A 27,337-nucleotide genomic window follows, 5' to 3' on the forward strand; every position below is an offset into this window, starting at 1 on the left:
CCCAGTCCTAGCTTCCCGCTGCCCCTCGTTAATCACGCTGATCCCTGGTCTTCCTGGATTCTTCTTCATCCGGTCCAGCGCCCTGCACCCGGGCAGAGGGGCCGAGAGCCCTTTCCTGGAGGCAGCGCTGAGCATCCACACCACCTCCCAGCGGTGCCGGGCGGCCTGGGCGAGGGTCCTCCCGCTCCGGGCCTCACGGCAGCCGCCTCAGCCAGGGCCGTGCGCTTGTCTGACGATGTGAGGGCCTCCCTGGCGCTGCCCTGTCCCCTTGGCCGGGACCTGGGCGAGGCCGGGATGTCCTTGAGGCAGCAGGCCAAGGGGAGCTGGCCGCCCCTTCCCCTCTGGATACCTTACAAGGCAGGGCAGCGAGGGGCTGAGCTTATCTCCTGCGCTGGGTGTGCCTTATTTATAGCCCTGGTGCAGGAGCCTGCCTTCGCCAGCGCTGCAGACAGCCGGGCCGTCTAAGGAGCGGCCCCTAGCTGCTGCCGTCCCCCTGGTCCGGCGGGGGAGAAGAAGACAGGCAGGTAAGGGTCCCAGCTTCCTCCTCCCCTTCCCTCTCCCTCGCCATCCATCCTGCCCTGTGGCCTCGGACCCAGGCTCTGTGCGCTGGAAGGAGCTCGCTGGCACTGTGCACTGGCAGACCCGCCGAGACCGGGTGCCCTGAGGCTGCCGCCCAGCACGGCCCTGCTCCCCGGTCTGCCGCAGGCCAGGGGGAACAGAGGAATGTGGAGAGCCCTGGCCAGCTCACCCTCTGGGCTGAAATAAGAATTCACTGGTGCTGGGTTCTGAGCACCACAGAGTTTTTCCTCAATGAGGACAGAAAAAGAAAAACCTAAAAATAAACACTGGAGGGGGAAGCACAGTCTTGAACTTTTCCTCCCTGGCAGGACTTCCAGGGAGCGGGGTGAAGGGCAGATTACTGCGGAGACGGCGGTGCTGGGAAGGAATGTTTGTGCAGGATGGCTTGTTCCGGCCGATGGTCCGAAAGCACAGATAGCTGTCTGTGGTGCTGTCAGAGGGAAATGCTTTTGTGTTTTGCTAACGTCTAGAGCAGACGTAGGGGGAACGCGGTGCTCAGTAACGCTTGCACCAGCGCGAGGAATGCCGACGCCGAGAATGGACGTGGGGGATGGGGTCACCGCTCCCACACCTGCGGAGCCTCCTCCGAGAGCCGCCCGGCTCTGCTCGCCCGCCGGCTCCTTCCTGGAGGAAGCTCCTTCTGTGTCTTGCTGCCAGGTTTATGACGAGATGCGCCGTCATCCAGCCGATCACATCTTGAGATCCATCCCGCTTGACAAAAGTGTTTAACGGACCAGCCGGGTACTCAGCCCCAGTGATTACATTTTGGAGGCTCTTTCTGATATTAATAAAATATTTTTGCGTAGGACTTTCCCATAACGCATTCCTGGCTGCTCACCCACCCTGGCCGTCTTCGGGCACACGTTTCGCTTTTAGACTCCATCGTCCCGGTCTCTGCTCCCACGCCTCCCCGCTGGTCCCAGATCTTGGAGGCCGGGCCACACTCTGCCTCTCTCTACATCCCACAGCTCTTAGCACAGAGACCTACACAGTTTAGAAACTACTGATTTCTAAAACATTTCATATTTAAAATAAAAAGCCAAGAAACTCTAAGTTTAAACTGTCCTTTCCCCACTGTTAGAAAATAAAAGTCAACAGAGTACGGTAAATGTTTTCATCTTATTGACTTTATCCCGTGACTCACAAGTCAGTCAGCCTCCCATCCAGTGGATGAGAGGAACTCCCAGGAGCTGTGCAGGAGGGAAGGCTGAGGCAGGAGGGAGAGGAGGGCACACCAAAGGCGGCTGACTCTGACTTTCCTTCAGGGACGGCAGGGAGCCCCCAGGCAGATGTCCTCGGTGCCGGTCAGGGAGCTCCTGACCGACCAGTTTAAGAGTCCGCTTTTGGGAGAAGCTGAAACTGTAATTAAATTAATTACAGTTTGATGACATGCGGCTTAGCATAAGCAATCCCATTTGGGGCCTGTTGTCTTGTTTTCAACACCATCAAGAATTCAGTGTTCATATTTTCTTTTCTTTTTTTTATTACTATACAAACTTATGTTTAACATAGAAAACATAAACCTGCAGAGATAAGGAAATACTCAGCATTTTATTGTTTATCTTACCTATTCTAAGAGGTCCTTGATTCTAAGACTAATCATTAACTTAATAATAGCTTTAAAAGAGAAGGGGGAAAGTCCCACTGTGATGTATATTAAGATGAACCCCAAAATAAATTATGGGGGGAAAAATAAATTACCATTAATAGGTATATATGAATACAGACATATGACCAGGTTGTCTACATTTTGTCCAGTTTATTATCAATGTATTTTTACTGTGTATTTAATTTTGAATTAATTGAAAGTTGATTATCTCTATATGACATTATGACTTCTTTCATTTAGCAGAATATTAAAATATTCATAACAGTCAGATAATTGGAAGTATAAAGCATAAACTAAAATTTAGAAAAGTAGCCAAAACCGGTTTGGCTCAGTGGATAGAGCATTGGCCTGCGGACTGAAAGGTTCCGGGTTCGATTCCGGTCAAGGGCACGTACCTTGGTTGCGGACACATCCCCAGTAGGGGGTGTGCAAGAGGCAGCTGGTCAATATATCTCTCTTGTCGACATCTCTAACTCTCTATCCCTCTCAATTCCTCTCTGTGTAAAATCAATAAATAAAATAAAATATATAAAAAAAGATTTAGAAAAGTAATTGTTATCAGACTATAACTTGCTTTGAAGGATAATCTGCTAATTTATGAACACTACCTACTGAATAGTGAAAACCTCAGCCATCTTGTACCTGATCTGGATTCTCCCCCAAAACTTCCTTACAGATTTTCTTCATTGCCGCTGATGTGCCAGTCTTTCATCACTCAGTCTCCAATGCACTAAAATAAGGATGAAAAATGAAAAGAAACTAACAAGTTCTGAACAATTTGGTACTTAACAGATGTATTTCATAAATACCATTAATTTTTAAGTGTGAGCTTATAAAAGTAAAATCCATTTGAATGTTGAGGACAATTTTACAATTTGGAGCTTTGTTTGAATTTAACAGATAAATTTGTATAGAGAGAGGAGGAATAAAAATTCATTTTAACAGTCCACTGATACAGTTTTTAAAAAATGACCCCAAAAAGTTAACCAAAATAAAACCATATCAAGGCAACACCACATAAAACATGCTCCATGTGTTTTACTAAGAAAGCTGTGTGATTAGATTTTAAAGGGAAAGGCACGGATTTCATTTTGGATGTAAGAAGTGAGCCTTGGGCTGCCCAGGACCTGCCCGATCCGCATGGAAGGGGCGGGGTGTCTGAAGGGCAGTGGAGCTGCCTGTTTGACGACATGGGGATTGGCATTTGAGCAATGAGCACGGCCACAGCTTGGCGGGAACACAAAATAGAAAAATGCATGATACTCTCTTTTCCATTCTCTCTTTTCCATATCCTTTGTAGGTAGACAAAATGAATAGTATTGAGGCACTAAGGTTTCTATGACAACATATTATATGTCACTAGAGGCCCAGTGCATAAAATTCATGCACAGGTAGGGTCCTTAGGCCTGGCTGGCAATCCTGGTCAATCTCTGGGGTGACCAGTGGGATGATCCGGGGCCCTCACTGGCACCTGCCTTGGCTGGCCTGGGGCCTGTGGGATGGGGGCAGTTCTTGCATTGAGCATCTGCCCCCTGTTAATCAGTGCACATCATAGCAACCGGTCATTGCACCAGTCGTTCAATCGATTTGCATATTAGGCTTGCATTATATAGAATAATTAAAATGCTAAACAATGCAATTGCCCAAAGTTGAGTATGGTTAAATTAGTTGGGATATACAGTCACAGTATGGAATATATACAACCATCAAACAGTTTGCAGGGAATTTTTATTTTTTTTAAATCAAGATACAAAGCTACATTCATAATTTGTTATCTTAACTGTGTAATATATGTATTTAAAACTATTGTTTCTAAGGGATAAGAGTGGCAGAAATTTTATATTTCTCTATGCTAAAATTTATTAAATAATCACTCTATCCAGAAACTATGTATTAGTTCACTTAATTCTCACAGCACCTGTAAGTATTATCCCTGTTTTCAGACACGGAAACGAGTTTGAATCAGTGTTATTCACTGCACAAGTTGCAACCAAGTTAAAGATATGGTCCGGCTTCTAAGCCTTCATGCCAAGTTGGCATTAGAGTAACAGGAGGGTGATGTGAAGCCCGTGCGGTGAGCAGTGTGGCTGAGCGGCGAACACGGACGCTGGGAGGACGGTGGGAATAGTCCCATAGGAATAATACTGGGACTAACGGACCTGCTTGGGGTGAATTTTGCATGGGAAAGAGATGGAGCTAAAGGAAGTAAGAAGTTCCAAAGGCCTGGCAGGGGGGGAATGTGAGCCATACAGACTTGGACATAAATAGAATTTGTCCTGCAGCGAAGGGTGTGGCCTGCGGTGCAGGCCTGTGTGCTACATGCGTGTTGGGGAGGGTAGCGGGGACTTTCTGAGACGTTTCCCAAACCAGCCTTTTGTGAGAGGCAATGAAGATGTCTCCTGGCTCCCCACGCCGAAAACACACACACCCCTTCTGTAAAGACTGAACCGGCAGAATCAGGATTCATTGTGAAATGGAAAGCAGCCCTGGGGGAGGGCTCCCCTCCCGGGTGAGCACCCTGAGGTGCACGGGGAAGCGCTGCTCTGGGCTGAGGGAAGCAGCGGCTCAGAGCCGGCAGAGCTATGCCACGCAGAACAGACTCTCGGTCTGTCTCCGCCATGGGGAGAGGATCTCACCTTAAAGATGACTGAGGGCTGGGAACTTACCCTGATTTCCTGTTTAAACCCTCCCTCAGTTCCAGCGCCTTCCCCAGCGCAGGGAAAGGGGTTCCTCTCCTCCCAGGCGTTAGGGCCACAGGGCTGAGCACGGCCTGCAAACACCTGCCAGCCCAGCTGCTGAGCTCAGGGTGAGTGAGGTCAGAGGGCGGGCCTCCCCCCGTCCCCGCACAGGCTGATCCGCACAGGCTGATCCGCACAGGTGGAGCGGTGAGCAGGGTGTTTCTCAGCTGAGCGGGTATTGGCCCTGAACACAGTGTTTGATGGGAATGTATCTACGGAGTCAATGCTCTCACTGACTTGGCAGTTTCATTCACCAAAGTCTATGTGTGTGGGGGGGCGGGGATGAGGGGGAGGTGAGGGATGGGAGTGTGTGCGTGTGTGTGTGTGTGTGTGTGTGTGTGTGTTTGGTTGGGGGACAGGAAAGAGGTTGGGGATGCTGAGTAAATTCTAAGTGGTGTAAGCTTCCTCTCCGATTTTATTCAGAATATCTTAATTCATTATTAGGAAAAAACATCATTTTGTTTAAATTTAATTTAGTAAACCACAACAGAAATACAGGTGAGAGAGAATAGCCTCCTTATTTCAAAACCCCCACTTTACACTGACTCATGGACCAGACAGTAAGCCCTTCCCATCCCTGAAGCACAGACAGAGGCCAGGGACCTAGCCCACCAGTGAGGAACTCACACGTGCTGTGACATAAGAGACGGAGGAGACTTAGAAAGCGCACAGACTGTGGGCACCGCCTCTCCTCCTGTAAGGTAAAGGCGGCATCCTGCAGCAGGCACTCAGTTCACCGGCTGGGCAGCCGCCAGGTGAGGGCGGGCATCTCACACCACATTTCCATGCTGCCACCAGGATTTGGAACCTGGGAGGGCAGCCAGGAGGCAGCGTGGGGTCGTCTCAGCAAAACTTCAGTGCCGTGTCTGAGCCTGGGAATTGGCAGTGACAAGTCAGGTCGTTTACGTATAAACCTGGTGGGACTGGCGGGGCCTCAGCCCTCTGGCTGCAGGATCCCGCCCGCCCTGGGCGGTTCCACTTCAGTGGCTGGCACTCCCTGCTCCTGGGAAGCAGCACAAACTCTGGCCTCGGTCAGGGGCATGGGCGGCCCCAGGGGCACTGGGCGGCTCCGCTGAACCACAGTCTCTTTTTAAAATGTTGTCATATTCGGAACAAATCAGACCATGCTCTCACCTGCTCAGAACTCTCAAATCAAAATGCCCTCTTTATGCTACAGGACGAGCCGGGCCCACTGGATCCACTGTACCCTCCCAGCACTGAGGCTGGGGAATCTGAGCTCAGCTCCCCACGCTCCCGCCCCACCCAGCACCCCAGGCACAGGGCCCTTCCCCCGCCCCACCCAGCACCCCAGGCACAGGGCCCTTCCCCCGCCCCACCCAGTCCTCCAGGCACAGGGCCCTTCCCCCACCCCACCCAGCACCCCAGGCACAGGGCCCTTCCCCCGCCCCACCCAGCACCCCAGGCACAGGGCCCTTCCCCCGCCCCACCCAGTCCTCCAGGCACAGGGCCCTTCCCCCGCCCCACCCAGCACCCCAGGCACAGGGCCCTTCCCCCACCCCACCCAGCACCCCAGGCACAGGGCCCTTCCCCCACCACGCCAGCACCGCCTGCCCTGGGCCTGGCACTCCCCCAAGAAAATCACACACCTCCCTCCCTCTTCATTCACCCACATCCGAGAGCCACCCTGGACATCCCAGCCAAAATTTCATGGCCTAGCTCCCGACCCCGTACACACTCAGCTACCTCTGTGCCGTGTTTGTCACGCCCTCAATAGCTTGTGAGCTCGGTGGGTGCACAACCGAGCGGGCACAGACTAGGTTCTAAGCATTTGTCAGGGGGCTGGTATGTCCTGACCAGGAATCAAACCTGTGACCTTTCACTGTACAGGACGATGCTCCAACCCACTGAGCCACAGTGGGCCCAGCTCTGGGAGGGACGGTGAGTCTCCTTCGCCCGGTGGCACTGTGAGGAGGAGTTGCTTAGCAAGTAGCAGGTTCCTGCCCAGCGTTTCTCCCTGCCCACCCTCCTCAATCCATCCGCTACAAGAGGACATCAGATGAGCTTTCGTTGTCAAAATAGCCCTAATTTCTAGGATCTTTTACAAATTTAAAGATTGGGATTTGGGGTGAGGAGGAAAACAGAATTCTAACTAAAACAAAAATGACAGATAAGGGCTTCTGAGTTGAGCTCGAAAATAATGAGAAAGAAATGTTGTACATTATACTTTGTTTTCTTTGAGTTTACTCTAAATGTGCGTGACAGCATTGATCTTTAACAATACTCTTTCTAAAGTTATCTATTTTTATTTTTAAAAGTTACATTTAAAACTAACTCAAAGGTAATACTGGAAAATTATGATTATGTCCTTTAACTTTGTCTACAGTTTAAAATATAGTGGGCGTCAGTCTGCCTTAATGTTCAGATCAGTTGTATTAACTGAGACGAGAATGAATGAGTCTAATCACCAAACGTGATGCGGTCCCGTGCACACTGCCCACAGAGGCCCTGTTGGAATTCTTCCATGTCGGCTCACATTCCTGCTCCCTCCCTCAAATCTCAGGAGGATTTGTTTCAGGGCCAACATGGTGAACATTTTATAAACGATAAAATGGAACTTGAAACCTGAGACTAGACCCCTGACATCTTCCCTGGCATTTGTTTAACAGACACGGGGTTGCTTCCTAAACTCACTCAGCATATTCCTGTCACCTCACTCTCCCACATGCTCACGGCCTTCACCGCGCCGCCTGCATGTGGCCTGGCAGCGCCGTTAGCTTCTCTCGGACAGAATGCCCGCCGCCTGCTCCTCACGATCAGGTCTGCATCTCTCTCCGCCTGAGGACCCTCCGGGGGCCGCACGATGGGAGCATGAGCTCATCCTCCGCCTCCCTCTGGCGCCTGTGCCAGGAAGCCCTGTGGCCTGAGAAAGGCAATCCGAGTGCTCGCTGAGGGTGCAGCTGGGATGGCCCAGACACGCCACACCAACAGGATGGGTTTGGACCCCGCCAACAACTAGCAGTGTCACGGATGACACATTCCCTGAGCTTAGCGGTCAGAATGGACTGCAACAGGCAGCGCCCTCGTAAGCCTGCCCAGGGAGCTTCTGGAAGTCCCAGAAGCTCAGACGAAATGGGCTCAAGCAGACTAACCCTCCCCTCCTCTCCATCTGCCAGGACACCAGCCTGCAACCTCCAGGCATGAGAAGGATTCTTTTTCTCACCAGGTCACATGTCGGTTATTGTCAGAATCGTAACGAGGCAGACAAGCCATTTCTAGAAGGTGAAGTAGTTGCCAACGAAAGTTTCAGATTTCCCAGGTCTTCTATGTCCCCTGACACCCTAGGTGTGAGCGCTCCCTTGGGGTCCCGGCCCCCACGTCACAGCCTCTGTGCCCAGCTCTGCCAGGGTGTGGCCGGAACCTCAGAGTGCCCACCCAGCCTCAGCACCGCAGGGCAGGCTTCGGGACTCCGTGCCCCCTGGAACGCCCGTCTCGGCTGGCTCTGCCACAGGCGCTGGCGGAGGGGAGCGGGTGGAGCCGGCTTGCTCTCCTGGCACGGGCCCCGGGGAGGCTGGCCAGGCCCAGCCCGTTAGCAGGTACGCGCGTGCCTTCCCGCCCGCCTGCGGCTGCTCTGGCCCAGGGCAGGCAGGCACCTCCCGAGATGGGTTTCCTGTCCCCTCTGCCCTCTTTCTGAACCAAGTCCCTGATAGGCATTTAAAGGACAATGTCCCGTTCCTGACAGCACCTCACTCCCAGGACTCTCCAAATGGACCAGAAGGTCCCGTTTATCAGTCCTAAGCACGATTACGATGCAATGAAACAGCTCTGTTAAACAAAACCCTAAAGCCTACCATTAATGTGGGCTGCCCACCACGCTGGTGCCCTGCGCCGGTGTGCGGGGCCAGCATCAGGGCTCCCCTGAAATGGCTGGGTGAGTGGGATGCTTCAGCGTTTCCCTCTAAAGCTGTCTGCCTTCAGGGTGAGTAGTGTCCGGCACCTCATTTGCCCGCATAAATAACTAGCCAAGTACCGTGCCTCGCACATTTCCCTGAGGGAAGCTTCCTTCTCCTTCCTCCTCCACGTCCCTTCTCCCTCGCTCCCTGGTCCCCACAGAGTCTCCCCTATTCCCGGGGCATCCCCAGCGGCCTCTGCGGCTCCTTCTGTGTCTCGCAGCCCTGTCCGCTGGACATGTCCCCTCAGGGCCACAGCCCCGCGGCCTTCCCAGCCCCGCAGAGCTCCTGGGGCCCCACGGGCTCCCAGCCTCCCTTAGGTCCTTTCTGCCACCGCTGGTGCCAGTTGGGTGGGAAGTTTCTCTAAAACCACCTCTCCCCCTGGCGTCTTGGACACAAAGGGGAAGAAATCAACCTCCCAAGACTCTGAGTCTAAACCCACACCCACCCTTCTGATCTTGCAAAAGCCAGTGCCACCTGTCAGCCGTAGAAGTGGTGATGGAAGACTGTGGCGGATGATCGCTCCTCATCCAGAATCAGGGATGTGAAGCACATCTCCGTGGACTGGCAGCCCAACTAGTTCACTCACACCGACACCGTCCTCTCCGGGGTGCCTGGCCCGGAGCAGACTGTCCGAACAGCGAGCCAGCGAACCGCACTGCAGGCTGCCAAGGCTCTCCTCCTGAGCAGCGAGCGGGCAGGCTGGGAAGGTCCCAGCGCCTGCTGGTGGGTGTGTGGACGTTAGGATCCCAGGCCGGCCTACCCTGGGACGCTTACATGGGTCACCTCCCAGGGGGGTGGTGAGGGGCAGAGCTATGTGCTTCTGTCTGGCCCATCTCTGCAGCCTTTTTATCAAAAGCAACTTCAGGAGTGGGGGACCCTCTCCCAAGCCAGGGCAGGCAGTCCAGCCCCCCCCCCCCCCCCCCGGCTCCCTGCCTCTCGGCCCAGCGCAGGCCCGTGCAGCTGTGGAGGGGAGAGCCTTGGCTGATTCTGTGGGAGGCGGGAGCTTTGTTTGTCTGTTCCATTGGTGTAGACTGACTTTTTTAAAGCATTTCATAGAAAATCAAACCTGCCCAAGCGTTATTTAAAGACACAAGCACTGCCTTCCGTTGCTAAGACTGAAGGCTGTGACTCCAGTTTGCACAGCGATGTAGATGTCAAGAAGGCCCTCAGTGAGCAGCATTCTTCGTGGCTGAACAGGACCCGGTGGGACAGGGGGAGCAGGAGTGGTCGGAGAAGCACCCCCCACCTCAAGACCTAGACGCTTGGAACACTACCCCATGAACGTCCCCACGCGGCCCTGCAGCCCCGGGTTCGGCTTCTTATCTCCAAAGCCATCTGGAAGGACAGGCCCTTCCGCTTTGCTTGAATTCAAGCTGTTTGCAAGCTGGATCTCAGGGCAGAGCCCGGAGCTGAAGTGCCCAATGGGAACTGGGCAGGGTTTCGTGGCTCAAGGAGGCCCACATGAGCCTGGCATGGCTGCCCGTGTTGGTTTAGGCATTTTAGGAACCAGAACTGAATTCAGTAACTATTGACCAAGTTGCAAACTGCAGAGAATAGAGAAATGAAGGTCTCAGTCCTCATCTTTGGTTGTAAATAAGGGAACAGTGAGACTGTGTGGGATGATAAAAAGGAGCCTAAGGGTGGGCTCCTTACACAGCCTCCTGGGGGCGCCCTTCTCTGTTCTAAAGAACGAACAGGAGCCTGCCAGGCAGAGCAGATGAAAGACATCTCCCCTTACTACACACACACACACACACACACAGGTGGAGTGTATGGGAGCAAAGAGAAGGAGCTGGACCGGCTCAGAGGCCTCCTAGCTTAGGATCACTGACCTGCTCCCCTGACCTGACTTTCCAAACATCCTTAGAAAAAGAAAGCCTGTCAGGCATGTCCTTCACCTGCTTGCAATGTGACCCGGAGACTCAGGAGCCAGCGAGAGCCCGGGAACAGACACCCACACCGACAGGAAGGGAGAGAGGAGCGAGCCCGCCGAGGCTGACAAGCCAGGGAGCCGGCTGCCGAGGCCATCTGTGAGACGGAACAGAACTTCAAACGCTGGAACGTAGGCCAAAGCGCAGAGAAAGGAAAGGGAAAGGCCTCTCAGATTGAAGAACGTCTCGCTGAACGTTTTTAGGAATCTGAGGACATTTGTCCCTGGAGACTCCGCCATCCCTGGGGAGACACGTGACTAACCTGGGACTCTGACAGAGCCGCTGCCTCACCATCTCCGGGCAGGAGTTTCCAAAAATGTCTGTGCAGCGAGGATGGCCCAGAATTGTAAAAGGCAGTGTGTGTGTGTGTGTGTGTGTGTTTGTGTGCACGCGTGCAAATAGTACTGCCAGTATACACTGAAGGTCAGATATATTAGAAAACCTTTTCCTGGTATTTCAACAGTCAATTACCATCTCAGCAATGTAGAAAGAAGCGTATCTGTTGCAGAACGCTGTCACGACTCTCAGGCCCAATGTCCACCCTAAGTAGGTGGACATACACCTTAACTTGCTTTTTAGAAGCGGGCTTTTCACCCGCTCCCCCCTGGAGTGCCACTGGCTGCAGCTGCTGGCCCGGGCTCGGGCTCCTGCTAAGCCAGCGCTGTCACCTCCACCGCCTTCAGGATCCTCTCCCTGGACCTCACAGCCGCAGGGAGCTGCTCGCCCGTATCTGTAAGATCAAGAAGATGGGGTGGGGTGGAGGGGGGATGGTCAGTAGGACGCAGAGTAGCACTGATGACTGCTGATTGGCGGGAATTGCTTCGCTGGAGCCCGGAGGGCGAAGGCAGGGAAAGCAGGATCGCTGGTGTTGACACTGCCATGAACGGTCATGCAGAAAACCACCTTCACAAAAGAAGCCCTCAGGACCTCAGGGCTCCATGAAGCCCATCAGAGGGATCTGGGAGGACAGAGGCCAGGAAGAGCACGGCCTCCTGGGACGGCTGCAGGACACACCCACCCTCCTGGCTCGTTTCAGACCCTCCGGGCGTGGTGAGAAGGCCTCCGCCGCACAGCGCTCCTCTGGGCCACGCGAGGATGCCGTGACCGCGCTGGTCTGCTTTAAGGATGGTTCAGAAATGAAAGAGTGGTAACTAACCTGCCACTGGGACCCACCGTCCGTCATCATACCTGGCTGCTTGTCTGCCACACGCCGGACAAGGACACAGCGGCTCATGTCATCATGTGCTCTTCACCTTGACTTACGTGGAGCGAGCATTGTTTTCAAGAAAACACATGTCACAGAAGTTGTCTAAAAATAAAATGCATTTAAATTGTTTAAAAAAGAACATACAACAACATCTGGCCGAAACTGGTTTGGCTCAGTGGTAGAGTGTCGGTCTGTGGACTGAAAGGTCCCAGGTTCGATTCTGGTCAGGGGCATGTACCTTAGTTGCGGGCACATCCCCGGTGGGGGGTGTGCAAGAGGCAGCTGGTCGATGTTTCTCTCTCATCGCCATTTCTAGCTCTCTATCTCTCTCCCTTCCTCTCTGTAAAATATCAATTAAAAAAAAATTTTTTTTTTAAAAACCTCCAAAAAAATAAGAATATATATAAAAAAAAAATTTGATACAGTTCTTATCCCACACCAATCCCCATCCTGGTGAAGAATCAGACAGGAGAATTCTAGAAAATGTGCAGTTATTGATCAGCCATCAAAATGACGAGAGAAATTGAGTAATTTGAAATAACCCTTTAAGGGAAGAAGAGAGGTGTGCATCCTTGTGTCACAGGGGAGACGGTGGGACGCACAGAGGTTAAGGGTATTCGTTGTTGCCCACTCGGCGTGGCTCAGTGGTTGAACCAGGTCACAGTTCAATTCCCGGTCAAGGGCACATGCCTGGGTTGTGGGCTCAGTCCCCAGTGTGGGGTCACGCAGGAGGCAGCCGATCAATGACTTTCTCATCTCTCCCTCTCCTTTCCTCTCTGAAATCAGTAAAAGTATATTCCTAAAAAAGGGCATTTGTGACCTGTGGCACGCTCTGCCTGGGCTTGAGCTCAACCCTTCACTCCTAGGGCCTGGCTCTTCCTAGGCAGAGCGGTGGACTGTGCTAAGGATGCTGATCAAAACAGAAATAGAGCAGGCAGACTGGTGGCAGGGAGAGCGCTGGCGGTTTACCGTGGCAGCACTGAGTCATGGCGTTACTTCACTGTGACTGGATTCCGGCGTGCCTGACCGCAGCATTCTGAGCAACAAGCGAGGCATGAGAAGCCCCATTCCCTGACGCCAGGGAACTGTCCTGGGCTAAATGTAAGAGCGTCAGGTAACCTTCTCTTGTAATTGAACAAGAATGTGGGGGGGGGGGGGGGGAGAGGGGGGAGGCTTCCGGAATTCCAGGGGGCAGATGTGGTGCATTCAAACTAAGGTGCCAAGACCTTATCACGCTCCCTCGCAGCGGGCTTGGAACAGCGAATGAAGGGGCGGCTGGCAAGCAGAGCCGTGGGTGGGCTGCCACAAAAGGGGCTGGAATCAGACAAAGGATCTCAGATTAGAAGCGGACTTTTCGAGTCCACATTATAAATAGCTTTCATCTGAATCAGTCCAGCATCATTTCCTAACCCACACTCACCACACCGCAGCGTGAACGGCTTCATTTCGTTGGTCATTAAGTCGCCAACGAGAAGCTTCCTTAATGAGTTATCAAATAAGATTAACCAGGGATGGCAATCCTGCACTCACGGAGTTGTTTGTGGATCTGGCTCAGAGTCAGATGTATTTTCAGACTTTAAACACGAGCTCCTCGCATCCATGAACTCCGCTTGTGAGAGAGATAGGAGAAATGAGATATGGTAATTTTGCATCTTCAGGAAAAGCCAAGCATTTTCCCTCCTAACCAGAGCATGCTAAGGGGGAGGGGAGGGAAGGAGTTTGCCCTGTGGAGGGCTGAGCTTTTCCCGGAAGTCTCACAGGCAAGGGGACAGCGTTCCGGTCCTACTAGGACGCACCGTAGCTACAACCAGACCAAGCTCATGGCACAAGCACGAGGCCATCCTGCCTGCAGGCCCTCTGCCCTAGCCTTTCCTGCTTTGTTAGGCAAAATCATGCTTTTAGGAAAAGCGAGTCCGTGTCTGGGCCACCACACTGGGGCTGGTGCTGTGAGGCTCCCAAAGGCCTGCCTCCTGACTCCCCCCTCTCCACCCTGAGAGAATGGAGAGAATTCACCCTTTGACCACCAGCTGTTAGGATGCGAGACACTTACTCACCCACCAGCCATCTGAGGCAATTAGAAGGATTACCTCTGCATCAAGGGCACGTCATCCGCTTCATTCCTGCCTGGTCTGAGAAATCCCTTCTGAAATGGGATAGCAGTGCTCTGAACATCCTCACTGAGTGGTCAGTTAGGGCACTAAGGTGGGGGGGGCGGGGGCTGACACCTCCTATCACCATGTTGTCCCGGGTTTCCCTTTCTCCGGGTGATGGTGGGTCTCCTGGTGCCGGGTGTGGGCCTTGGCCGACTGACTACGCACCACCAGGGCCGCAGTCCTGGCCCACGCCCGGAACTCCGCCTTCCTCGGGGCCTCTCCGTGGAGACAATTCAGTTTCCCCGTTTGTGCCTCTGAGACCCAGGCTGGAACTGTTTGTCTTTACGTTTTCTGCCTGCCGTTGGATTTCAAGTTCCTGAGTCTGGTCTGTGTTTAGTCTACCTCTACATTCCCACTCGCTCAGCCATAGACACTGCCACCTCTCAGGTTTCAGGAAAATGACCGAGTCCAGGGCTGGAATCCCTAGAGGGTTCTCTACCCAGAAGCAGTGTCAGTCATAGAGTTACCTGGGGGGCTGGTTGGCTATGTTTACCTCTGACAAGCTTCCCAGGACCTGCCGCTGCTCTCGGACCACACTGAGCACCATTGGCCTACCAGGGAATTCTTCCCTGCCTCCCCTCCTTTCCTTCCCTTCCCTTCCCTCCCTCCCTTCCCTTCCTAGCCACGCCTCTTCCTGAAACCTCCAGAAGGGAGGAAGAGGTGAGGGCCTTGCTGGCTGGTGAAGGAATTATAGGAGAATTGAATTAAACAAGAGAAGAACTTGAATAACCTATCATAATTGTCAGAAAATATAATTTCTTAATTTTCCTTTTATGAATTAGCCTTTTACCTATGGCAGAGAATTTTTCTCTCAAAAATGCAATATTTTATGTTTAGGACAAGACCTAACCCTTAATGCTTCCTTCTGTTGAGAATTAAGTATGTTTTCTTTTTAAAAAAAATTTAGATACACATAATTGACATATAACATTATATTATGGTGATTGCCCAGTGGGAGAGGGGATGAGGGGAAAGGGGGGATAAATGGTGATGGATGGACATTTGACTTGGGGTGATGAACACACAATGAAGTGTGCAGATGATGTGTTGCAGGATTGTGCACCTGAAACTTAATTTTCATTTTTTTAATCAGTGTCACCCCAATGAATTCAATAGAAAAGGAAAAAACACATTAGTATCAAGTGTACAACATCATGATCAGTATTTGTGTACATTACAAAGTGAGGACCACTGTAAGCCTAGTTAACACCCATCGCCACAATTTTTTTTTTTTGTCTAATGATGAGAATTTGAAGAGTTGCTCTCTTGGCAGCTTTCAGATCTGCAGTAGAGTTTTAACTATTGTCTCCTTGCTGTACATCACATCCCCGGGGCTTACTTATCTTGTAACTGAAAGTTTGTACCTTTTAACCACCTCATGTTTCCTTCTCATTCTAGATTCATCTGCCCAATCACTTGTTGAGGGCCTCCTATGTGTCAAGGACTGTACTAACAATGACTAAGTGGTTTGTATGCGTTGTGTGAAAGGAACTGCCCAACAATTTTGCAATGTGTATGTTATCAGCTCATTTACAGGTGAGCACACTGAAGGTCTGTGGGTGGCCCAGGCCACAGAGCATCATATAGGGATTCAAATCCAGGCTGCTCGCAGAGATGAAGCTGTACTGCCTACAGTGTGTTATATTTTCTACAACATTCTCTTATACTATAACCAACTACAAAATGTGTGATAAACAGTTAAACAGTTCTTCTGTAATCCATTAATTCATTATTATATTTATTAAGCACACACTACGTGCCATGCACTATAGTTAGGTCTGGGGAATACAATGGTATACAGATAGAACTCTTCAAAATTCATTTTACCAGAATGCTTTGTGAAATTTTAGGGTTTTTTTGTTTTGTTTTTGTTTTTTTAAAGATATATTTTATTGATTTTTTACAGAGGAAGAGAGAGAGATAGAGAGTTAGAAACATAGATGAGAGAGAGACTTCGATCAACTGCCTCTTGCACACCCCCTACTGGGGATATGCCCACAACCAAGGTACATGCCCTTGACCGGAATCGAACCCGGGACCTTTCAGTCTGCAGGCTGACACTCTATCCACTGAGCCAAACGGTCTCGGCGGATTTTTTTTTTTTAATAGTTTTTTTCTTTGATTAAAATTGTTCAGAAAAATACATATGCCATTAGGCCCAGCATTGCATCCCTTCTTCCTCTACTTCTAGCAAACCTCCTAATGACTTTCTATAAACTCAGTTGAACAAATTTGTTTCATGTTTTTCTTAAAGGAGATGTGTTGTGTGATTACTTATTTTTGACTGGATGATACATTTATATAATCAAATGTAGACAAACAATGGGTCTCAGTGAAAACTAATCTTGCTTTCACTCAATACCCGCAGCCCCAGGCCTCCCAGAGGCAACCACAAGAACTGTGTGTGTCTTCTCCTCCCTTCCTTTCTTCGTTTCTTAGCACAAATAGGTGTTGCTTTCTGCAGTGTTCTCCACTTTTCTTTTCTCTGATAGAGCTTGAAGATCATGCCAAATCAATCAGTGTAGCTACCTCTCTCTTGTTAACAGATGCACATAGAAATAATTGTTAAATGTGCCATTCGGTCTTAAGTAGGCCGTGCTGATGAGCATGTAATGGGTCGAGTATATGTATTACAAACAATTCCATAATGGCTCCTCCCCTATGTATCTCAATCTACACGTGATCGAGTCAATCTGTAAGGTAATTTGCTGTAAGGGGAAATGCTGGATTAAGGGCAAATGGTATGTATATTTATACTGTGAAGCTATTTATAAGACCTTCAATTCTAAATGATAGCTTTGCTGGGTAGAGTAATCTTGGTTGTAGGTTCTTGCTATTCTACACATTGAATATTTCTTGCCACTCCCTTCTGGCCTGCATAGTTTCTGTTGAGAAATCAGCTAACAATCGTATGGGTACTCCCTTATAGATAACTGTTTTTCTCTTGCTGCTTTTAATATTCTCTGTCTTTTGCTCTTGGCTTTTTAATTATGATGTGTCTTGGTGTGTTCCTCTTTGAACTCCTTTTGTTTAGGGTTTTGTGTGCTTCCTGGACTTGCAAGTTTATTTCTTTCACCAGGTAGAAATTTTCTGTCATTATTTCTTCAAATAGGTTTTCAATATCTTGCTCTCTCTCTTCTTCTGGTACCCCCATAATTCAGATGTTGGTACACTTGAAGTTGTTCCAGAGGCTCCTTACATTATGTTCATATTTTTTGGTTCTTTTTTCTTTTTGCTTTTCTAGTTGGGTGTTTTTTTGCTTCTTCATATTTCAAATCGTTGATTTGATTCTTGAGATCCTCTAGTCTGCTGTTGGATCTCTGTATGTTATTCTTTATTTCAGTCAGTGTATGCTTAATATCTAGTTGGTCCATTTTCATATCCTTGAAGGGCTCACTAAATTTATCGGCTTTTACTAGAAAATTCTTGAAAAACCTTATAACCGTGGTTTTGAACTCTATATCCAGTAGTTTGCTTTCTCCATTTCTGTCATTTGTGACCTCTTTTTTTGTCTCCGCATTTTGGCTGCTTCCCTGATTTGATAGAGTGGCTTTGTGTGCTAGGTGTCCTACAGGGCCCAGTGGCTCAGCCTCCCCAGTTACCTGAGGTGGACACTCTTGGTGCCCCCTTTGTGGGCTGTGTGCACAGTCTTGTTGAAGTAAGCCTTGATTGTTGGTGGTATCACTGGGAGGAATTGACCTTCAGGCCAATTGGCTGTGATGATCATCTGTGTGTAAGCTGGGAGAAATTCTGTGCTGAAGACATCCTTATGGGGCAATATTTTCTTCAGTGGGGCTCTGGTGCTCACTGAGTCTGCCCCCTGAGTGTGTCCCTTATGGAGCAATGAGTTGTGTGCTTGCATGATGAAGATGGTGTGTGTGTGGGGGGGGGGGGGGGAGGGGGGAGGGTCTGAAATATCTCCAGACATTGAGCATCAACCAAGAGAAAGCAATCCAATCGCTCTCCCTTCTCTGTGGCCCGCTGCATGTTAAACACCAACACGGCTCCCCCTCTCCCAGTATTTCTGCTGTGCCTTGGCTTCCAGCCCTCCTCCACTGCTGCCTGAGCCTGGCCACCTCCTGAAGAACAAACATCTCTTTCCCAGGCCGGAGACGCCGCCTGCGCCCTCTCTCTGCAGGTCCCTGGTGCCACCTGTCCCTGCGGGTGTGCTTCGTGCAGAGGCCTGGGCTTCCAGGTGGGGGGCATTCAGAGACCAAATCACTTCTGTTTTCCTGGCGGGGAGAGGATAAGAGACCAGAACCTCTGAACAGCGCCATCACCCCTTTTTCGGGCTGGGGCCTTATCCTGCCCCCTCTCCAGCAGAACAAAGAATTTGGCATTATTCATTCATTTGGGCCATTTTCTGGGTTCATTTCGTGACAGAGACAGCTAGCTCTACAGGGTAAGGTGGACAAAAAGCACACCTTGCAAATACATCTCAGGCGCCATGCCTCGTGCCCTGGAAAGACCTGAGAAGTGGCCGGTCCATCACCCCCCGCCCCGCCTCTCACTGTGCCCTCTGGGCTGGGGCCTGCCTCTGGGTCGGTGGGGGCCCAGCACATCCCTACCACCACCCCCATCCCCACCACCACCCCACCGCGCCCTGGGTCCTAGGACGCCTCAGGGGTGGCCCGGCGCCCTCAACCCAAACTCCCCACGTGAGCTAAGGCTCAGGACGCAGCTCCACGTCGCCCGTGCGCTCTGCACCGCGGGAAGGAAGGACAGCCAAGGACCCGGGTCCGCGCGGCGCGGTCCGGGCCGGAGGCCGGCGCCCCCGCACCCGCTGCCGCCAGCCTCTCGCGGCGCCGGGGAGGCGCGCCCGCGCCTTATATGGTCACAGGGCCCGGGTTCGCGGCGGAGGCTGCGCTCCAGTCCCGGCGGCGGAGCCGGGAGAGCCAGCCGGACCGCCCGCCGTCCGGAGCGCCCGCCGCGGTGAGTGCGCCCTCCGGCCGCGGGGAGAACGGGGAGGTGCCGCGTGGGGAGACCGGAGAGGGCGCCGGGCGGGGAGACCGGGGAGAGGGCGCCGGGCGGGGAGACCGGGGAGAGGGCGCCGGGCGGGGAGACCGGGGAGAGGGCGCCGGGACCGGGGAGAGGGCGCCGGGCGGGGAGACCGGAGAGGGCGCCGGGCGGGGAGACCGGGGAGAGGGCGCCGGGCGGCGGGGGAGGTCCGGGGACCAGGGAGCCGGGCCGGGGAGAAGCCCCGAGAGACGGGGCGCCGGGCGGTGGGGAGATGGGGACGGGGACGGAGACGCCGAACGGGGCGGGAGGCGGGGGGTGAGATGGGGAGAAGGAGCCCGGACAGAACCGTGCCGGAGGCCTCGGAGGTACCGCAGGCGGGGGGGGGGAGGGGGGCCGCCCCCTCCTCGGAGGGAGAGCCCCGTCCCCTCCAGGGCAGACCCTCCGCCGGAGGAGCGCGGGGCCGCCCCCCGCGAGGAGTCCCGGGCAGAGACGGGCTGTCCGTGCGGGTCTGACCTTCCCCTTTGGCAGGAAGACGTGGAGCTCGCATTGACTTGTGCAGAAACTAAAAAGCTAAGCCCCTGGGTTTATCAAAACAGGCCATTTTACAGGAAAAGAGCCGCTCATCTTAAGGTGCGCCTCTGACTATCTTGGCGAGCCTGAGATTGCCGGCGGAGTGGTGGGTGCTGAGCCCTCTCCTAAGTGAACAACCCGGTACCTCTCAGACCCACTCCGGGTTCCGTGGGCACTGACCACCGTGCGGGCTTACAATCAGAACTGCGATCAAACACAAGGCCAGTGCTCTGCTGCTTCGGCACTGCCTCCGTTTGCCTGGTCTGGAAGGAGTGCTATCCCCTGGCAGTGTTTCCCAAACTTTTGACATATGTGTACCCCTTCTATAATTTTCCTAACGCTGAGTACCCCTCATACTCATGAGAACATAGAATTAGGCGCAGCTAAGCCCGGTGCAGTGCATATCCCCATCGAACTCCGGTGCAACGCGGACCCCCACCAAACTCTGCCCGTACCCCTGGGGGTACGCGTACCACACTTTGGGAAACACTGCCCTAGAGGGTATAGACCAAGAAACATCTGAAGCACGTCTTAGAAGTACTTGGGACTCTGGTCGAACAATTAAACTTCCATAAAACCCAAGCCAATGAAGGACATTTCACTGTGCATTTATATAAGCTGTGATCCACCGCGATTTCCAGATTGAGTCCGAGCCTCAGTTTTCTCAGCTGGAAAACAGATCCCACAGTGTTTTGTTTGCAGGGTTGTTATCAAGCCCGCACGTCGAGAGCAGTGTATTGGTATTTGATGTTACGTTTGTTTTTACACGTAAACTGAAGCACAGAGAGGTGCAGGTAACTTTTGGTTAAGGTTTCCCCACCTGTAAATGCCCCTGGTCCTGAGATCTGAGCCCAGACAGCTTAACTCAAGAGCTGGAGGTCTCACCACTCAGCTGTGGGGCACACCTGAATATTGCATTGAGGTTGCATACTTTGACCCAAGATAGCTTGTGAAATCGCTTCCAGAATTGAAAGAACTCTAACTTGCAGGCAGAAATGCCCAGTGGATGTTGGAAAGAATTAGACGGGGCCTCGGAGGCCTGGGTTGCACTCCTGCCGGCACCAGGTCAGTTCCCAGCCTCCCTCCGAGCTCAGGCTGCCTCCGTGGTCAGCAAGGGGGCTGGAGCAGGGAAATTTCTCTGACTCAGATGCCACGCTTGGGTGAACACAGAGATCTTGGATACTTCCTGTCGTTTCATTATGAGAATTTTCCGAAGCCCATTTATCAGATGGAATTATACTGAGAGGCCACGCTCTCAAGACGGCCACCTTGAACACGATGCAGGCTCTTCTCTAGCGCCTCAGAGTCTGCTCTCCAGGGACCGCGCTGGCCCTGGGATTTGGGGGGTGGGGGGAAGGAGAAGGAGATGATGAATTGTCTCTGTTGTAGTAAATTATGGGTTTGGACTTTAGTCCCTGTGGCAATGGACTTTATGTCAGTTTGACTGGACGCTGGGGTGCCCAGACACAAGTTATTTCTGGCTGTGACTGTGAGGGTGCTTCTGGGTTCGATTAGCATTTGAATCAGGAGACAGAGTAAAGCAGATTGCCCTTCTCCTCGTGGGTGGGCCTCATCCAATCAGTTGAAGACCTGATATAACATGAAGGCCCCGAAGAGGGAACACCACCTGCCCAGCTGGGGCAGAGTGCTTTCCAGCTTCGGCCTCGGACGGAAGCATCAGCTCCCCTGGGGCCTTGAGCTGCTGGCTTTGGCACGGGAACTCGCACCACTGGTGTTCCTGTTCGAGGGCTTTGCAACCCTGTATATTCCCTCTCCTATTGGTTCTGTTTCCCTGGAGAACCCTGACTACTGTAGCTCCCCAGGAACTTGTGTGAAAAGTCTCCCACCACCTCTTCGTCGTGCTCTTTAAGACTCCATCACGCCTTTGCTCTGCTGGTCTTGACGTTCCCTTTGCTGTAAACTATAGTGTCTGTCCTCTTGGGAGCTAATGAGGGCTTCGGGGCAGCATTTGGTCTCTATGGTGATCCAGTTCTGATGAGGAATTCTCACACCTGGCCTGAACTTGGACATCACCTGTATCACACTCGTCCTCGGCCTTCGTCACCCTTTACTGCCCCATTTAGTCTATGACTTAGAGATCTCCTCTTGGCTTAGGGTACGAAGTGGGATAAGTGATGTCTATGTCAATGAAAAGAGCAGCTGCCCTGGTTCTGGGGGTAAATAAAATCCATGTCCAAGGGCATCCGTGAAGTCTGCAAATACTTAGGTTTTCAGTCAAAAAGAAAGATCTGTCTGTGATGATACAACTTTTAGAAAAAGGACAGCCACTCCATGCACAGAGTAGCGAGACCTGTGTAAGCGACCCCGACAGGACCCTGCCGCGGTCTGCTGGAAAGCACCGGGAGGTGCGGGCTGGAGGGTGAGGAGGCCAAGGCCAGGCTCTCCTGAAAGTTGGGGTCACCCAAGGAAAAGGCCACATGAGGGCCATAGTAGATGGAAGGCCAGGCAGCCCACAGAGCACAACAACAAGCTGCCTTTCGGAGACTGGGTGAGGGTGATGGTGACGGTGAGGGGGAGGGGGAGGGGGGGAGGAGGAGGGGGAGGGGGAGGGAGAGAGAGGGAGAGGGTGAGGGTGAGGGTGAGGGTGAGGGAGAGGGTGACGGGGAGGGAGAGGGAGAGAGTGACGGTGAGGGTGACGGTGAGGGTGAGAGTGACGGTGAGGGTGAGGGTGAGGGTGACGGTGAGGGAGAGGGTGAGGGTGAGGGTGAGGGTGAGGGTGACGGTGAGGGAGAGGGTGAGGGTGAGGGTGAGGGTGAGGGAGAGGGTGAGGGTGAGGGTGAGGGTGAGGGTGAGGGAGAGGGTGAGGGTGAGGGTGAGGGTGAGGGAGAGGGTGAGGGTGAGGGTGAGGGTGAGGGTGAGGGTGAGGGAGAGGGTGAGAGGCTCACAGTGAGGGAGAGGGTGAGGGTGAGGGTGAGAGTGAGGGAGAGGATGAGGTTTCTGGTGAGAGAGCACGAACGTGTAGATAACTTGCTCCAGGTCCCAGGAAGGCAGTGCTGTGGTAGAGCTGTGCAGTGGGTCCCCCTCACCCCTGCACTGAGGAGATTTATGAACCTGAGACAGCCCACCATTCTAGCTGCATAATTATGCTTGTCTAGCATCGACTGAACTGACATGTTTTGAGATTAACTTACAAGATAGCATCTGGAAGGTGATTTAAATTCTTTGGGCTTGAACTGGACTGGGACTCTTCCAGACATTGTATGTCTTATCTCAGTGTCCCAGTACCTAAGGCAGTTCGTGCGAAATAGTGGTTGCCTCACACATTCCTGGTGACTGAATCTAAAAGTCCAGCAGACATCAATTCTTGTATTTATGGAGTTAAGGTCAGAAATTTGACATTTATCATTTCCCCATTTCTTTTCGGTATTCCATATTTAAAAATATGTGCAGGACAGCAGTTACCTTATTCAAGCATTGTCTTTCACAGAAGACGTTTCTTTATGGAGACTAATCAGATTTTTGTTTTGCCTTTGAAAGTCACCAGTTTATATACCAAATCATGATACATCCCTGGCGCATGCTCATAGATGTACTCAGTTCAGAGTCATTCAATTAATTCATAAATATATCATATTTCTTTAGGCATAGTCAATCTTACAGCTTACCAATAATCTAAAAATCTGTTTCAGGAGAATTCGAAGGCACATTATTATATATTTTTTTTAATAGCAACATCTCTTGAACTGGTCCCTCTCCCTTTCACCAGAATTTTCACTGAAAAGAAGGAGTTCAGCCAGACCGTTGAGAAGTGCTGGCGGTAAGGGTCCTGCTTTCTGGTCACGCGGTGTCAGAGGACATTATATCGCTGATTGATAAAGCTCGCCCCTCTGACACCACACAGAGTCATTAGAACCTTACTGACTATTCCCCGAGCTGTACCTCACATCCCTGGGACTGTTCTGTAACTGCCGATTGGTTCTTTCTAACCCCTTCACCTCTCACCCAGCACCCCCTCCCATCGGCAACCATCGGAGTGTCTCCTGTGTCTGTCTGAGTCTGTTTCTGTTCTGCTTGTTTCTTTATTTTGGTTTTTACATACAATTGGTGATAGATATGTAATTATAGCCATTTTATTGATCATGTTTTTGTTTGTTTGTTTTATCTTTTTCCTTCTCTCTGAAAAGCTCTGGTTGATAGTTAACAAGCGATGGCATTTCCTAGCTGGCTCCCGGTGGCTTTAGAGGTGGCCCTGGCTTTGTCGGGACTGACTTCTCTTTAGGAACTGTTAGAGGAGTGTCCTAAGTCGCAGTTGACCTAAAAGACCTTGGGTTTGGAGAGGGAGAAGGGAAATGGTGTCTTGGGGGTCAGAGCAAAGTATTATAGGTAGTTAGAAAAGATATGATTGGCGCCCTGGCCGGTTTCTCAGTGGTTAGAGCGTTGGCCCATGGACCAAAGGGTCCCGAGGTGGACTCCCCATCAAGGGCACGTACCTGAGCTGCAGTTGGACTCCTGACTCTGGTCAGGGTGCATGAGGGAGGCAACCACGTGGATGTTTCTCTCTCTCCCTCCCACTGTCTCTCTCACGTGGATGTTTCTCTCTCTCCCTTCCACCGTCTCTCTCACGTGGATGTTTCTCTCTCTCCCTTCCACCGTCTCTCTCACGTGGATGTTTCTCTCTCTCCCTTCCACTGTCTCTCTCACGTGGATGTTTCTCTCTCTCCCTTCCACTGTCTCTAAGAAATCAATGGGAAAAAATGTCCTCGGATGCGGATTAACAAAAAGAGAGAGAGAGATAATCAGAAAGGAGGCGTAACTGAGTCTGTTATTGCACATCTGGCCGTGTTAGGTGAAGGTGACTCTGCGGGTCGCCCGTGTGGGAAGAATGGGTGAGCCTGAGAAGCAGAGGCTGGGCCAGCGTGCCCAGCGGAGGCTGTCCACCACTCGGGCCCTCCTGTGGTTCTCAAGAAACCCTCCGGTCAAAACAATGGATGCCGTCTGGCTGCCCATGTCCTCCCTCTCTCCCTTCACCTCCTTCTCAGCACTGCCCCCCTTCCCTCACCGCCTTCCTGTGCTCCTTCTCCTTCTCCCTGACTCTGACACTTACCCTCTCAAACTTTGTTTCACAGTTTTTGAATCTGAGAAGATAAAAATTATGCCCATCTAAACTGTAGACTTTCAAATAGTAATTATTCCTTAGGAGGTGAGCCCAGTGCATCTCTGCCCCAGGGCTCTCCGAACTTGATTCTTGCATCTGACCCAACGTGGGGCTGAGAGGACGCAGATCACAGTCTCTCCCTGCCCCCCCCCCCCCCCCCCCCCCCCCCCCCCCCCCCGCTTCCCCTGCCCCCTGAGCCTGGGACGGGCCTTGCCCACAGCAGTTCGCTCGGCCTGGAGCCACGCCTGCTGCCTGAGACCCAGCTCTTCACAGGCCCTGCTGCTCGGAGCCTGGGTGACGCCGGAGAATAACCTCTCCTCGCGGGGACAGGAACTCAGGACGCCGTGCTTTGGAGTCGATCACTGAAGGAACAAGTCAGCAGCCACACCTTCGGTTTGGGTGGCTCTTGCATGCTGTTGCGTCGTTCTGGCAGCACTGCTGTGAGCAGGCGGTGGACGGGAGGAATATATGTGTACCTTGTTAAGGAGTCCTGAGGTTCAGAGAGGGTCAGCGATCACACACAGTTAGGTTGAAACAGCCCTGATTGAACCAAGACGTCCTGTTTTTACTGAAGAAATGAGTCAGCAATGGACTCTGACTTCCTGGGAACTCATTGAGTCATTGCCCTCCGCCGTGTGGGCTCCCACCCAGCTCTCAGAAGGGCCCTGGGCGTCCCCTCCACGCGCACTGCAAGCTCGGAGAGCTACCGTGCTAAACTCCTGCCCACGTGTTCATGACTAAGGCCCCAGGCCCTGCTGTCCGGCCTCCGACTACCTTCTCCGCCTCATCTCCGCCATTCCTGAAGCGGCACCCCTCACTCCCGTCTTCCTGGGGTGGCCCCCGCCCTCCCCTGTTGCTTGTCTCCATGCCTCTGCTCACTCTGCCCTGGGCCGGCAGGGTCAGCCGCCACCCTTCCCCAGCACAGGAACACCTCCTGCAGGAGGCCTGTCCTGCCGTCCCGGAGGGAGCTCGGCTCCCCTGGCTGTGCCTCTGGAGCGCCTGCGTCAGGCTTTGAGCTGACAGGGAGCCCCTCCTCTGCTCAGAGTGACTCGCTGCAGTTACTTCTGTCCTGGGCTTGTGCACTCGGAGGAGGTAGCAAACAGATGCCGTGGCCACTGCCTTCTAGGAAAGAAGGTCCACCCTCTCACCAGCTGGGAACACACACATGGTGCTCTGGAGAGGTTATCGGAGAAGCCAGCAGGGCCTGTGCTTGTCCCAGCCCACTTGCTCTGAGACTGGGAGTTTGTTTTTTCAAATTTAGATGCCTAGCTCATGTGAAAACTCATGTGAATCACCCTTTCTCATGAAGACTCCCAGCCAGTTGTTCAGTGGTTAGAGCGCCTGCCCGCATAACAAAGGGTCTTGGGTTTGATTCCTAGTCAAGGGCAGGTACTTGAGTTGCAGGTTTGATCCCTGGCCTGGTCAGGGCATGTGTAGGAGGCAACCAATTGATGTGTCTCTCGCACATCGATATTTTTATCTCTCTCTCTGTCTCTCCCCCCACCCCAATTCCCGCTTTTCCAATCTCTTGAAAAATATACTCTGGTAAGGATTAACAATAACAGAAAGACTCCTGGGCTCCAGTTTTGCCTCCATAAAATGAAACTAGAAAATCTTGGGAGTTTCTGGCAGCTTTTAAAATTCCGTGATTTGTCGTTCTGTCTCCTTTTGTTTTTATTTCATATATCCCTGTTTCCTCCTCTCTCTCTTTTTTTTTTTAAATAAATCTTTATTGTTCATATTATTACAAACGTTCCTTCTTTTCCCCCCCTCCATTGCTCTACTCCACCAGGTTCCCACCCCACCCTCTGCCCTTTCCCTACCCCCCATTGTCCTCATCCATAGGTGCACAGTTTATGTTCAGTCTCTTCCCACATCCCCCCTCTCCCCTTTTCCTTGAGAATCGTCAGTCCACTCCCCTTCCATACCTCTGATTCTATTATATTCAACAGTTAATATTGTTCATCAGATTTTTTTTTAAATTTCCTTGGTTTTTAGATTGACTTGTTGATAGTTACATATTTGTTGTTCATAGTTTTTATCTTTATTTACTTTCTCTTCCGAAAGAACCCCCTTCAGCAATTCATATAATTCTGGTTTGGTGGTGATGAACTCCTTTAGCTTTTTATTATTATTATTATTATTATTATTATTATTATTAATGAAGCTCTTTATCTGGCCTTCAATTCTGAGTGATAGCTTTGCTGGGTAGATTATTTTTGGCTGTAGGTTCTTGCTATTCATCACCTTAAATATTTCTTGCCATTCCCATCTGGCTTGCATGATTTCTGTTGAGAAATCAGCTGACAATTGTATGGGTGCTCCTTTATAGGTAACTACCTGCTTTTCTCTTGCTGCTTTTAATATTCTCTCTTTATCTTTTGCTCTTGGCATTTTAATTATGATGTGTCTTGGTGTGGTCTTCTTTGGATTCCTTTTGTTTGGAGTTCTTTGTACTTGCTGGACTTGTAAGTCTAATTCTTTCACCAAGTGGGGGAAGTTTTCTGTCACTATTTCTTTCTGTATGTTTTCGATATCTTGCTCTCTCTCCTCTTTTGGGACCC

The 27,337-nt window shown here is 51.7% G+C and overlaps 1 protein-coding gene across 6 annotated transcripts in view; it reads left to right on the top strand.

Annotated features, from left to right (window-relative positions):
- Positions 1 to 436: 436 nt before the first annotated feature.
- FHL2 (four and a half LIM domains 2) overlaps positions 437 to 27,337 on the top strand; it is a 48,098-nt gene continuing 21,197 nt past the window's right edge. For 2 of the 6 annotated variants that reach the window (XM_045587271.1, XM_036453987.2), the window contains exon 1: positions 22,983 to 23,001. In XM_045587271.1, coding sequence (XP_045443227.1) covers positions 22,991 to 23,001 — 11 coding nt within the window. In that variant the 5' untranslated portion in view covers positions 22,983 to 22,990. Of the gene's footprint in view, positions 525 to 15,646; positions 15,665 to 18,906; positions 19,061 to 22,982; positions 23,002 to 23,395; positions 23,436 to 27,337 lie in introns of those variants that run through there. The other 4 variants (XM_045587274.1, XM_045587275.1, XM_045587272.1 and 1 more) reach the window with 4 other exon arrangements.

This window comes from Pipistrellus kuhlii, unplaced genomic scaffold (assembly GCF_014108245.1).
Source record: "Pipistrellus kuhlii isolate mPipKuh1 unplaced genomic scaffold, mPipKuh1.p scaffold_m20_p_27, whole genome shotgun sequence".
Classification (NCBI taxonomy): Eukaryota; Metazoa; Chordata; class Mammalia; order Chiroptera; family Vespertilionidae; genus Pipistrellus; species Pipistrellus kuhlii.